The 14,152-nt window shown below is 32.2% G+C and overlaps 2 protein-coding genes across 2 annotated transcripts; one reads left to right on the forward strand and one right to left on the reverse strand.

The window, feature by feature from the left end:
• Positions 1-3,633: 3,633 nt before the first annotated feature.
• LOC145580681 (uncharacterized) lies at positions 3,634-4,419 on the forward strand. Its single transcript, XM_081637807.1, has one exon. The coding sequence runs from the start codon at positions 3,634-3,636 to the stop codon at positions 4,417-4,419; it is 786 nt and encodes a 261-aa protein (XP_081493933.1).
• Positions 4,420-7,573: 3,154 nt separating this feature from the next.
• Positions 7,574-13,112, reverse strand: LOC145581739 (AMSH-like ubiquitin thioesterase 2). The gene is made up of 8 exons (XM_081638771.1): positions 12,959-13,112; positions 10,502-10,653; positions 10,264-10,353; positions 9,620-9,682; positions 9,449-9,523; positions 9,190-9,252; positions 8,596-8,648; positions 7,574-8,023 (listed from the first exon to the last, which is right to left on the reverse strand). The coding sequence occupies exons 2-8, from the start codon at positions 10,640-10,642 to the stop codon at positions 7,849-7,851; spliced, it is 660 nt and encodes a 219-aa protein (XP_081494897.1). The 5' UTR covers positions 10,643-10,653; positions 12,959-13,112; the 3' UTR covers positions 7,574-7,848.
• Between the last annotated feature and the right edge of the window lie 1,040 nt (positions 13,113-14,152).

A 14,152-nucleotide genomic window follows, 5' to 3' on the forward strand; every position in this document is an offset into this window, starting at 1 on the left:
ATTCACTCTAATTGTTTGATTTATAAAATTAAATTATTAATTAATAATTAAATAAATTATTGATAGATTAAACTTTATAAACAATTCATACTTTTTCTAAGTAGTACGCCCTCCATTTTTTAATAAGTGTTTTATTTCTCTTAGACATACATATATGCCGATATAAATCTTTAACTGGCAGTAACGTGTAAATTATAACAATTGTTAATTAATAATTTATTCTATGATACGATTTTAACAAATATCCACAAGGCTATATTTTTTTAGTTATGTTTAAATCATAAACATTAATCAAAGTCGGTAAGTAAATAGAGAAGGTTGTAATAAAAAGAAGGGGTACAAATGTACAATATTGAAAATGATGATAAAATACTTGTGTAAGGCTTAATATCTACTCCTTAGGCGGTTTCGGATATTTTATAAAGTCTTGGTCTCTTGATATTATGCCAAAGTGGAAACTTCTTCACAATACAATGGAATTGTGACAAAAAGTAATTTGGGAAGAAGGACTTGGACATTGATGTACATTGTGACCTATGTGATTTACAGGAGGAGGATTTACAACAATTGTTCAAATTTTGCACATCACCCAAGATGTATGGAGGGGTGAATATTACAAATCCACTCACAAGGTAACGCAGATCAATCATTTAATGATTGATTTATGTACTATATACGACAATTTTTAAGCGAAGATATGGTCGTCGTCTTAGCTAGTGGTCATATAAGACCACCTTTTTTGTTGCAACCTTGTGGGAGTTGTGGTTAGAGAGGAACACATAGGGTCTTGGGTTGTCAAGAACAATACACTTTATGACACCCACCATTATTTCTTAAGGCATACGATAACTGGATTTGTTTTACAAAGATCGGAGCTCAGGACAAATTGAGGTCCTTGAACCCACCTGCATGGGTTGCTCAGTGGCCTCTGGGGTTTATGTGTGCTATATTACATGATTTCGGTGCTCTACATCCACTTCCTAAATTAAATGTCATATTGGTGAATGGTTCTTGGAATAAACACATGCACAGATTAGGAATGTGGGGGTGTTCGGAGAATATGACCTAGGGGGACCTGGGAATTGTGGGAGGAGCTTCACTTGGGTTGTTTGAGTCAACGCTGCATGCTGAGATGAATGCTTATCTGGAAGGTCCTTGGTGGGCAATTAGGAGTTCCTAAAGGGGGTTACTTTTTGCACAGATTTAATCTCAATGGTTCAAGCTTTCAGAAATCAAAGGTTACAGATATTCATCCAAGGTGGACAGTGGAACATATTTGACGGCTTTGCAGCGTGTTTGATTAGTGCAGTGTTCACAAGAAAACACGTCATAAAGGCTCAACATCTATCTATACTTATATATTAAAAAGCGTTCCTAAAACAGAATATGTTCCACATGTCACCTTTTTCAAGTTCGACATGTCAGCAATATGCACCACATGTCATTATAAACATGACATGTCACTTTCACATGTATTAGGTTTGCATCTAAAAAATGCTTATAACAAGACTTGAACTCAAGACCAACAAGTTTTAAGTTAAGAGTCTTACCATCTTAGCCACTTATTAAATGTGTTTTTTTATCCAACAAAATTATAGTTATTTTACATAAGTTAATTTGTGTCTTATTATACTATTTGTTTCCATTATGTAATGATTGAGTTTGACAAATAAAAATTGTTTATAGCAAGACTTAAACTCGAAACCAACAAGTCTTACTATCTAAACAGTTGAATTTAATTAGCAAATTAAACAAGTACAAACTAGCAACCCGGGGCATTTGCCTGGGCCACACATTAATTATCTTATATATAATTGCAGGGTCAATTCACCACAGCCCTTCAAATCCCCAAAACTCAAATCTCAAATCTTATATATTAAAAAACGTTCCTAAAACGAAATATGTGTCACGTGACACCCTTCACATGTATTAGATATATGCCACATCACCTTTCACAAGTATTATATGCCACATCATCCATCGTACTATAAACATGTTTTAATGCAATAAAAATGTTTATTACAAGGTTTGAACACAAGACCAATAAAAAATAATCCAATGTTCTAACCATCTTTGCTATATTTTAATTATGTTTCATATTCAATTAAAATATACTAAATACTTTGTATTAAACACCAATTTGAGAGAACTAATTTAGTTACATAGCTATTATTGTTCACTTGTTTATATAGTTTATATATTATAGGTCAAATAATATTGTTAATATTCAACTAAAATCCGGTGCATCGCCCGGGGTACACACTAGTTAACTTACTTAAATCGTGGATCATGTCATATTAGCTTTTGTCAACTTATTAACTGTAACAATAAAAACAAAAAAAATGATAGATAATTGTAGTTACATTTTTAATCAAAGAGATTGAGACATTTAATTTGTTAATATTAATAATAAAATGATTTGTCAATAAATCTAAATTATTGTTTTGAAAACGACATTTGAGAAGAATGGTATCAGTAGATGTTACAAAATGGATATTCAATTTGGGTTATAAGTCATAAATAGTGTATTAAGCCTGCGTGATTAGATTTTTTATTTTATTTTATTATTTGTAAGAATACTTTGCAAAGTTATCATATTAAAACTTTCCTATTGATTTTTTGTAAACCTAATTTTTATAAAACTATATCATGCATGTATGTAATTCTAAAATAACAGAACAAGTGTACACTCCGCAGTTAATTTCAAATAAAAGCAACATTTATGTAAAAGTAAAATGATAAAAGTGTCATAGAGTAAATGAGTAATCATATAAATCCAAATAAGAAAACACATATTGTTTGTGCAAACACCGTATAAAAACGCTTTTTATGTAACTTTCTAGGTAAAAACATGGATAAATTCATAAGATTATCTTATGAATTTATGATCCTTCCAACAAATATATACTTTTTCTGTTTTTTTATACTTGTAACACACCTTTTATCATGTTTATCAATGAGGTGATTAAACTAGGTAAACAAATAAATTTAAGCTATGAAATTTAAATTGTAGCAACTTATCCCTTTCTTCTTATAGGTGTTAAAATTTTGTAATTTAATTTATCCGTTTATCTAGTCTAATATCTTTCTCAATATGCGTGCTAAAAGGGTGTGTTGCAACTAAATAAAAACGAAGTAAGTATGTATGATGTATTACTATTAAGAAAAAAAATCAATCGTTTACCACAAACCTAACAAAAAGCCAGGTTCACCTCACTTACCATAAAGCACCAAAAAGCTCATTCTTATGTACTAATTGTCATGTTTACCACTAATAATTGACTAATGGTAACTTAGACGAAATTTCCCACCAATAATTTTAAAAATCCAAACTTAATTTTCCAAGATAATTTGGGTTGAATTTTCTTATTTTCACACGGTCACAATCCACGTGGACCCAGTTTCTGGAACCCACGTGTAGGGCCCATGACGTGGACTGTTGTCTTAAAAAAATTGCTTACCTTTCTTTCCTCTACGTTTTATATATAAACCCACGATCTAGCTATCGTCATTATCCTTCTTTCTTTCTCTCTCTAACAAAATTTATTTCATTTTTTCTCTCTCCTCTGAAAATCAAACAAATTTCTAGGGTTAAATTCAGGTAAATTAGTTCAATTGTTTTGAACAAAAATCATGGAAGAAAATCAGAATCTAGTTGAAAATGAAGAATTATCGGAAATTTCTGATAAATTGGACAAAACCCTAACCCTAGAATCGTCATCAACGCGTCAATCTGATGACGATGAAGAAGAAGATGAAAATGGCGACGAAAATGAGGAATTTGAGTTCTGTTTTCTCGGAGGAGGTTTAAAATCGCCGGTTTCAGCGGAGGAAGTGTTCGAAGACGGTCAGATCCGGGTAATCTCACCGTTTTCCGGCGAATATACCGGCGACGGAGAGACGTCATCGTCGTCATCTTACGGCCGGCCAGTGAAGAATGTGTTCGTAGTATCAAACTCGCCGGAAAATGATGACGTGGCGGAAGAAGGATTGTACTGCGTGTGGAAAGCGCCGTCGCCGGAGATGAGTCAGAAGAGCAATTCGACGGGATTCTCGAAGCTTCGGAAGATGAGAGATTTGCTACATAGGAGCAATAGTGACGGGAAAGACGCGTTCGTGTTCCTAAACGGGAAAAGCGACGCTTCGGGTTCGGCCGAAGCGAAAAGGAAGGAGAAGGAGAAGAAGAAGAAGAAGGAGTTGAAGATTGAAGTGGGGGAGAAGAAGGGTGAAACGACGTCGTTAGGAAAAGAAGGGAAGAAGAAGAAGAAGAAGGAGAAGTCGGCGTATGAAGCGTTGTATTTGGGTGGAGGGAAAGACAAAAAGAAAGGCGGTGGGAAATCGTATTTGCCATATAGGCAAGATTTGGTCGGCTTTTTTACGAATGGTAGTGCTTTGAGTAGAAATGTTCATCCTTATTAATAAATAAATTAAATACCTTTATAATATCATTTAATTAGTTTTATAACAATATAATTTGTTTATTTTGTTTTGTAAATTGAAGAAAAAAAATGTGAGTTGGGAGTTGATAATTAATTGGATGACTAATGGCTTGCATTTTTGTTGATATTATTGTATTAGGGAAGATGTAATGCTAAATGCCTTTAATTGTATTTTTCTTTTTTTTTTTTTTTTTTTTTTTTTTTTGAGGGGTGGTGGTTTAGTGATTTAATTTTGATATCTTGAGATTATATTCATGTACGAGTAATGTTATCATGAAATTATGGGCAAGTGTACATAAATAAACTAAAGGCCCTTTTTATCACCTCAATTTGCATGCATTCTAGTAAAGTACTTGTTTGGGAATTATATGACCAACGATATGAAATTTTGGTCTTTTACAATCATTAACTCACATTTCGAGAAGAAAATACACTAATGATAAATTCACATTCTTCATTTAACTAACAAAAATTTGTCTTACTTTATACGCATAATAACAATTTAACAACTACTTGTATAGTTGTATGAGAGTGTATGACAAAGATTTCATACCTCCAGGTTGTTGGATATTAAGAAGGAAGAGTTGTGATGTTAATTTTTTTGTCATATTGTAAAGTTGGTGCCAAAAATTAACTTTGTAGATAACTTAATTAATGTCTATGTCACAAGACTTTTGCTTCTTAATTCACATATAAAAGATTTAAAATCATAATATACGAGTATTCTAATTTATGTCACGCCCCCATCATTAGTTGACAGAATGAAACGTTAAATGCGGCTTATAATAATGTACAATTGATGTTTATGACCAATCAAACCAAGATTTTCAACAAAACACTTATGGTTAGGGTTGAGATGAGGCATCTATTACTCATAGATGTTGAGGCTTGATTGAATATAATGGTTCTATTACTCGAAGATGTTGAGGCTTGATTGATAATAATGGTGAGGTAACTGATAGAATTGTTCATTATGTTAATGACAATTACTTGCACTAGTCTATCAATTGTGCTTGCAACATGTTATGTAAAAGATGAGTTAATTCATATATGCAATAGGAAGAACTTGCAGCAGATGATGGTGCATATACGCATGGTACATTAGTACATTAGATGTGTGTGTAGTTAGTAGTTACGTCTTATATCATAGCACGTCAAGGACTTAAGTGTTACTTTGTTGGTAAGGTAACGCCTTTGCAATTAAGGAGTTAGGAAACAAACATCTTCTTGTAAGGTGTACCGTGTACATCAATGTCAGGGTAAGTGCTACATATTTTGTTAGTAAGACGCTCACAAGTGAGCTATAATCGGTTTCAGCACACCCCCTCACTTGAGTGTCCTTAGAAATTCAAAGCTAAGAATATGAAATGGGTTTAGGTAACCCAAACAAATGGAAAGAGTGTTCGGTCCACAAACAAAACCAAAATAGGTTTCATACTAAAATCAATTAGTGATAGTATGAGTAACTCCTCTACTTTATAAAGTAAAAACATCTTCCCTGTTTCACAGTTTTACTAATGTGAGACATTCACAAGTAGGCTACAAGCAATACCAGTACGTACTCACTCTATTTTGCATTTCTTGCTTAATTTAATAGCTACACCCTTGGTTTCTTAAGGAAGCTCATTTAGACTATGCTTTCTTCAATATGGTCCTTGGTCTAAGTTTATTAAGACATGTTCATGATCTGAATCATTTTGGTAAGTTGCAAAATAATCCCCTGGAGTCTTGTACCATATTTTTAAAAAAAATAATAAATAACTAAAAAACAATCATGTGAGAATTGATGATTATTTCTCAATGTGTAGTTTGCAAACATCTAATTATAATGTTGCTACTGTGAAATTGAAGTTATTTACTATATATAAGAAAACAAATAAAAACATATGTTTTGGTCAGGTCTAAAGTCTAAACTATAATCGTTGAAAATGATCTTATCATATTTGAACAAGAATAAGTAATACGAGTAAGTACTTGAACCATGTTTAAATAACCTTTGTAAAAGCCAATAATTTCTTAAATATTTTCTTCATTTTATTAGTTGACATGTTTTGACTTTTAACATTATTCATACAGTTTGCTTTGACTTCTATAGATTTGTGATTTGTAATTACGGAAACTTTAGTCATGGGATCTTGTTAGATAAATTATTAAAGTATAAAAAAAAAAATTATATTAAACGTGTCAATTAAAAAGAACGGAGAGAATACATTCATTCTTATAGGAGATCAACCGGTCTGTAGAGTAATCGAGAATGGTTGGTTACTTCATATTTACAAGTTACAAAACTACTCAATATTCATTTGTGTTTGTGCCTCTCTAATCTCCATGCAAATGACCCATCATAAAATGATCATAGGGATACATGCGATCACTTTAAGCGGGGATCTAAATGCTTAATTAGTATAATCACATATTAACATGATTATTGTTCCTATCCCAAAGATAACAAAGAGGTTACTTTCAAATTTGCCATTATTATCCTCTAATAATTGTAATACGAGTACATACTCATATTTTTGAAATAACATAAAAGTACTTTATAATTAAATATAATCACAAATTAGGCAATTTCTCTTTTAGAACAGTATGGTCCTACAGAGAGAGTACATCATATGGTACCAAAAAAATACAGAACAGAGTGACAGTTCACAAGCAGCTAGCTTATGCAACTAGTGCTAACTATTCTTGACCATTTAAAAAAGATGTAATATCAACATTTTGCTCAGAATTGGATATTTTATGTTCCTTTTATTAATTAGTACAACAATAGAAAACAAATACTGCAAATTTGCAATAATCTCAAATATCTACAAGAAACTTGAATTTCAGTTACACGTTTGGTGTATCTATGGTACGTAAACCCAAGGGAGGCCAAGACTTGTTTATTGCATCTTTGCTCATTTTAATTGGTCGCTCCAAATGAATAAAAAAAATGAGCGTAAATGTATCATTATGATATACACGAGTGTATAGTGAATATTATGATGTTTACACATTATGTTAACTTTCCTCGCCCAAGTCGTGGTGAGATATAATAACAAAAAAATTATATGTTCCAGTTTTTGATATAATAACACTGATCGATACTACATTTTGCTGAATAATTCAGTTTTTTTCAACTAGTTGGTCAAACTAATACTTGTATGTTGTAATTCATCCCAACAGTGTCTTATTCAAATGGGAAAAATAATACATCTGTTTTCCCCCTATTGAATTATGCACAACTGGATGCATTTACTAGAGATGTGAGAATATATGTATGACTATTGACTATATATACCTTTTCTTCCACAAATGTCAGTACAAACTTGAACTGATGCAAGCTAAACTAAGCTCAACATGCTAGATTCTCAAGCATACCTATTTTGTCTATTCACAAGTAGAAGCCAAGCAAGGTTCTGTAATATCAACGCAAGTCGAAAATTTCAAATCTCAAGTTTGGGTTGATATAAACATGTGAGCATTGTTCATACAATGGCCTCCCATCGCTGGATTCCTGGTGAGGGTGGAACCCTTTCTCTTCGCATTCCTTAAGAACGTTCATACCGCTAGGATCTGTCAGCCGGAATATACCATAGTTCCTGTAGGACATCAATAATCAGAGTAACAGCTCAGTAAATTATTCCTGCATCCACCTAGTAGTACAAGTACCTAAAAAAAGAAAAGTAACTTGTCATTCAGCTCAATAATTTGTCTTCCCTTGCTTGTTTTTTACTTTCACTGTTTTTCATCATTTTACATCCTGGTGTATTCGTGCAATATGAGACATTAGAGCTAAGTAGAGACCTAAAATGAGTTTGTATGAACTTACGGAAATATTTACCAGGAAAAACAACGATTAGTAAATAAAAGACAAGGGAGAACAAGTCATTGTATCTTTCAAAGAGTTGAATGATATGTCATTCTCAATAAAGCTGTGCTTGTCGTCATATACTAAATTCAATTTTCTAAAATATCAACATGATGCTCCAATGACTAACTGAGGTAATTAACACGACTATGGGAGAAACATATATACGGAGTAACTAGTTATTCTTTTCCAAATGCTAGAAGAACAAAAGCATACAAGGGCATTTATCTGTTGCACATATGACATATCAAGGCAATGAATGCAAGGAACTTGAAATGACATATGAGATTGCAGAGTGCAGACCTTGTCTTATCAGTGGGAGCCACGACAATAGCGATAGCCTCTGGCACCATCACCTGCATAACAACAGGAAAGCTGACGAGGTAGTACGGCAAATCAACATCAAAATTACCCCAATACCTCTAAAGATTCTTCCGACTTTAGAATAACAAATTGGTTACAAACAATACACAATCAAAATTACCCCAATACCTCTAAAAATGCTTCCGATTTTAGAATAACAAATTGGTTACAAACAATACTTAATGAATCATATGTACCTTTATAGGCCATTCTAAGTTAATCGATTATAGTTCAAACCCAAAATAACAGTTAACCTTTGAATCCAAAATGAAGAAACGGTAGATAGTCCCATTTAAAATAGATAAAGATTTCAAAGAGTGTAGTAATTTCAATCAGATTTGAATTACAGGACAACAGCTGTGCCGCCTGTACACCCAATCACCCATACCAGCACATCACGAAAGTAATAGAAAGCATAGGGATAGAAAGCATATGCTTTGGGATAGAACTTTTTTTGCACAAGTCTTTAGTGTACATAAAGAATAAATTAAATTGGATTTCAAATACATAAAGGGAACTACCTCAGCTGATTACCTGATATGGATACTGCGTATGTAGATCTATCGATGACATGAAGCAGCTTTGCGAAGGATGTGTCTGGTAAGTAGAAAAAATCAAATTATTTGTGTTTCTATGTATAAACAAAACTTCACACTTAAATACACATATATTTCAAAAAGAAAAGTGTATTAATTCAAACATGGTCAAGCAAAGATTACAGGAAAAAAATTCTATGTTTACAAAGAACAACAATAGAGAGGTTATTTAAGCGGAAGCAAGAAAGGAGACATACATGGATCCATCCTACAGGCAAAAGGGAGCGATCATTCTGTATGTTAAAGATGTCCTCTTCATGCAATGCCTGACACTACAATAACAACAATAAGACCAATGCAAGCTACTAAAATAAGATATCATATTGAAGATGCAGAGTAGCAACATGAAGGTATTAACACAGACTCACTGAACTGGAAGTTGATTCCTGCTTTGGTATTATCAACGTGGTAGCATAGAATGTCTCATTTGTCTACATGGCCGAATCAGAAAATATGAATTAGTTCAAGATTGAGACGGCTGTCATCAGCCAACCACTGTAAAATACTAAACTTAAAGGTCTACAGGCAACATGGACATTTGGACACATATTGAAGCATATATCTAAACATCAAAGCAATTACAATGTAACATTCTTATTTAAAAAGGAACTATGCAAGTAGAATTTTAATGAAGGAGAATAATACTAGAAAGCAGGCATAATGCAAAAATGCTGGCTTGGTTTTAGACTTTTAGCGAATGAAATTAGGTTGATTTTCGTGCGCAAAAACAAACCAGCAGGCAATTTGTCAAAAATCTTTAAACTTTGGGTTGCCAGGGTGATGTTAGAATTTTAAGTAAAACAAATAGAGGAATAAAATAGTAAGTAAAAGGGGGTGCGTTGAGATATATATAAGAGGCTTACAGGGGGCTTGTACACAAGCCAACAAAGATTAATGGATAAATGGATTGTGATGATGAGCAACACTTAATGGTAACAATGAAGCAAAGCTCCTTAAAGCATATCATTTCAACTAAGATTAAACAGACAAAAGAAATAGAAAACAATCTTACAAGGGAAGCACCAAGAACCCCACATGTCTCGAGATCCTTGTTGGTGTTGTTACGAGCAATTTCAAGAAAAACCTCCATTAATTGAGCTGACTAATTTGAAAATCAAACATTACTAAAGCAACCTTAACATTTGAAAATATAGAGATATATGTAAGAGAGGCAAAGGTAAACAAGAAACAAAGTTTGACACCTGTAAAAGCCCATATACTGTATAAAGTAATTGAAGCAGATTGCTTACAATATGTAATTTTTTGAGGCCAAGCATCGCAGATTCTGAATAAGTATATCGTGAATCACCAACTGTTACTTGCGAAACTTGTGCAGCATAAGGTGCAACCTCCGTGCAGGAAATTGCAGCTGAAGGATGATGGGTAACCATTTTCTAAAATCCTGTGTCATATATTAACACAATTGATTGATGATTTTATTATTATTATTATTATTATTATTATTATTATTATTATTATTATTATTATTATGAGAATGAAGTGCAATAGATTCATAGAAGCAGAAGTTGATTGCAGTGAGTTAGAAGTCAATATATATCAATTCATTTGAGGCACACAGATTACTGGGAAATGAAGGTTCATATTAAATGTTCTCTAAACATCTCATATGAAAGAGAAATGCTATGTTGTATATGCCTTGGCTACACTTATCTACAAGCAACTAATCACAATTTATAAGGTTAACACTAATCTTCTGCAGCTATTCTCACATTAATCTTATAGCCCATGATTCGCAGTTTCACATTGTGCTAAAAAATTTCCAGGTGCAGACCAATATCGAGGATACAAAACTCCCAGTACTAACATTTACAAATGTGACTTCTAACTTCATTTAAGTACAAGTTAAAAACTAAACATTTTCCTCACGCAGAGGACCATATCTAAAGTGCACATAGAAGTAGCAAAAAGTCCAAGATGCAACATACTTCGTAGTCGTATGAAGAAGGAGAACATGCAGCCTCATAAAGTCCACGAAAAAATTCATATAATCATATAATCCATACAATTCTTTCTTTGGAGCTAAATGATTCAGTGACATGTTAATCTTTAGCTTCGGATTGTTATATAATTTAAGAAAATCCTGAAGTCAAGGATCATTCACCATAAGCTTTACTATTATAACAATATTTTTCTCCGTATCATTATTCAAGATGTGATTAGAAGTATATTTTTTTTCAGCTGGCCATTTCATTTATATTTGCGAGGCTAATCTCTGTGCTCAATCACCAAACGCCTTATACTAGAGAATAAAAGGGAGTGTAGACACATTAGTATTTTCTCCATAAACTATGCTCAAAGTACAATCTGAAGCATAAAAAAATCCATGCACCCCACAGGCCCACACCACTTGGTATGTTGAGCATTGGGTTGCCTTGGTCTTGTTCCTTTCTATATAACCGTTACAAAAATCCAACTATTCTCTTGATGCTTCATGAAGCATCATGATCAATTTGAATAACTCTAAGCCAGCAACATCACATCATTTAAATTAATATACATTCTTTTACTAAATACGCGATCACATCACTAATATCTTTATTCCAAACGTCGAAGAAGTCAACATAGCTTTGATGAACAATAAGCCTAAGAAAGCATGTAATCAATGATAAAAATCACTAATCTTCCAACAACCCATATGGGAATAAGGAATATATCCATTCAATTGATATGCCTAACCCAAACAAGAGATTGTCGGATACAAATATATATTGATAAGGAAACGCTTGCAAAACAACATTCATTACTAAACTCCTTCCAGGGCTTTTTTTTTTTAATGTATCACTAACTTTATACTACGGCGTATATTTTATCATTTTTCTCTTTTACTTTAAACCTCACTTAAATTATTTTATCATTTCTCTCTCTTCTATAGTCCCCACTTAAATAATAAAAATATTTATTCTCACTTAATTTCTCTTTCATAGTCTCCATCTTATTTTTTACTGAAATAAATTATTCATCCACTCACAATATTATATACCTCTCCTAAAACTCCGTACATCACTAGTGAATAAGTGATGCATTAAAAAAAAAAGGAGGGAGTATGTTACATGGAGACAGAGACACGGGCACGATTACGTAACGATACATTTAGATGCAAATTTTTTTATGGGTGGATACTCAATCTGTCCAAGCTTGTAACAATGTTTTTGTCTATACGATTGGCATTAAACATGCCAACTTCTTCTAGAAGTGTTCGTGCTATCTAGAGTAAAAGTTACACTCAAAGTTACTCCATAATTAGTTACTAGAGTGCATACCAACATCTAATTATATCAAACACAAAACATATACCATTGTTGATTGTTAAATTTTAATAAACAATAGAGTATCAATTAAGGAGGGTGATCAATTATTCAATATCCCAATTAGACCAGTAATTCATCTGATTGCAAATTGGCCCCACTTCAAAGAAATGGGTACCACCTTATAAAATCAACAAATACAAATACACAAATAAGGAAAAAGAAAAGCCCAGACAAATATCATTATATCAAGATCATATAAACCAAACAAAAGCTAAAAACTTAATAAATTATAGCATCCATAAGATAGAATAATCCATCTAATTAATCAAAACAAGGTAGAAATTATCATATCCTTGAAGCTTAACAGGATAAATTATGATTTGAAAGTTGAAGCATGATGAATATGAGATAAGATTTAGAAGAGAGAGGATTACATACCTTGCAACAAAATCCTGTGATTGATGTCAGTTATTAATCCTGCATGCTACGCAATTGGAAAGAGAGAAAGAGAGAGAGAGAGAAAGAGAGGAAGGGAGAAGAATTGGAGAATGAATAGGTCGGTTATTGGTGTCCTCTGCTTCAGGAAATGTGGAGTTTCTTCAAATAAGAAATTGGGTAATTTTGGGTATAAACACACAAAAAGTCAAAAACAATTTTTTGGGGGTATTTTAGCCATTTACGGTAATAAAAAAATTAATAGACTTGGGACCTCTTTCGATTTACTGAACTGAAGTGATTGGAGCAAAACTGAATTGAACTGAAATGAATTGTTTATGAGAGAAGGAAATTAGGAATTGAACTGAACTAATTGAAGTTGAACTGAATTGAATTGAACTGAATTGAATTGAACTGAAATTAATTTTATTTAACTTATTGATTCTATTAAGCTAAATAGAACTAATGATTATGTCACTTTTTTAAAAAAAAAAAAATTCTATTTAGCTTATTTTTTGGAAGTACATTGTATATTTTTTTATTTTTTTTGAGCTAAATCAATTCATTAATAAGGTCATACGACATCTATATTGTATAGTTTTATTGGGAATAACATGCATCGTTAATGTAATATAATGTATACAGTAAACTGCTTATAAATATTTCAACACAACTAATCACTAATAATTTTTTTTTTCTAAATTGTAGTTTTAATAATTTTTGCCTTATTATTTCATTTTTCATATATGCATTGCATTTATTTATTCCACGAGTTGCCTCATTTTATATTGTATCACAAATTAATTATTAGAAAAAAAAAATTATTACTATTGTGCATCGCACAAGCCCTAATCTAATAAAATATATTAAAGTGAAATGAGTGGATACATATTTAAATGCCCAATGTAAAGTTGACAAAGAAGACATTCTATTTAAAAAGAGAGCAACCATTATGTAAATATATTCATTTCAATTAATAAAACAAAATCCAACTCTTCCAAATCAAATTGAACTTTCTACAACAACTTATCAATGAACCAATAATTTATGCTAGCAGTAGCATATCAAATTGCTCGCAATTTAAATGGCATCAGGTTGGGTAAGGCTGAATACCATACGGTGCATTATTTGAAATTGGGCCTAAGAATGGCACATGAGCCTAATTGTATCACCTTCTAAAAATTACTTCCTCCGTTT

Source organism: Chenopodium album, chromosome 15 (assembly GCF_948465745.1).
Source record: "Chenopodium album chromosome 15, dcCheAlbu1.1, whole genome shotgun sequence".
Lineage (NCBI taxonomy): Eukaryota > Viridiplantae > Streptophyta > Magnoliopsida > Caryophyllales > Amaranthaceae > Chenopodium > Chenopodium album.

Coding starts and splice junctions, on each gene's coding strand:
- LOC145580681 (XM_081637807.1), top strand. CDS start 3,634: ATGGAAGAAAATCAGAATCTAGTTGAAAATGAAGAATTATCGGAAATT.
- LOC145581739 (XM_081638771.1), bottom strand. CDS start 10,642: ATGGTTACCCATCATCCTTCAGCTGCAATTTCCTGCACGGAGGTTGCA. Junction 9,524..9,619: donor AGGAATCAACTTCCAGTTCA/GTGAGTCTGTGT, acceptor TTGTTATTGTAG/TGTCAGGCATTGCATGAAGA. Junction 8,649..9,189: donor ATACGCAGTATCCATATCAG/GTAATCAGCTGA, acceptor GTTGTTATGCAG/GTGATGGTGCCAGAGGCTAT.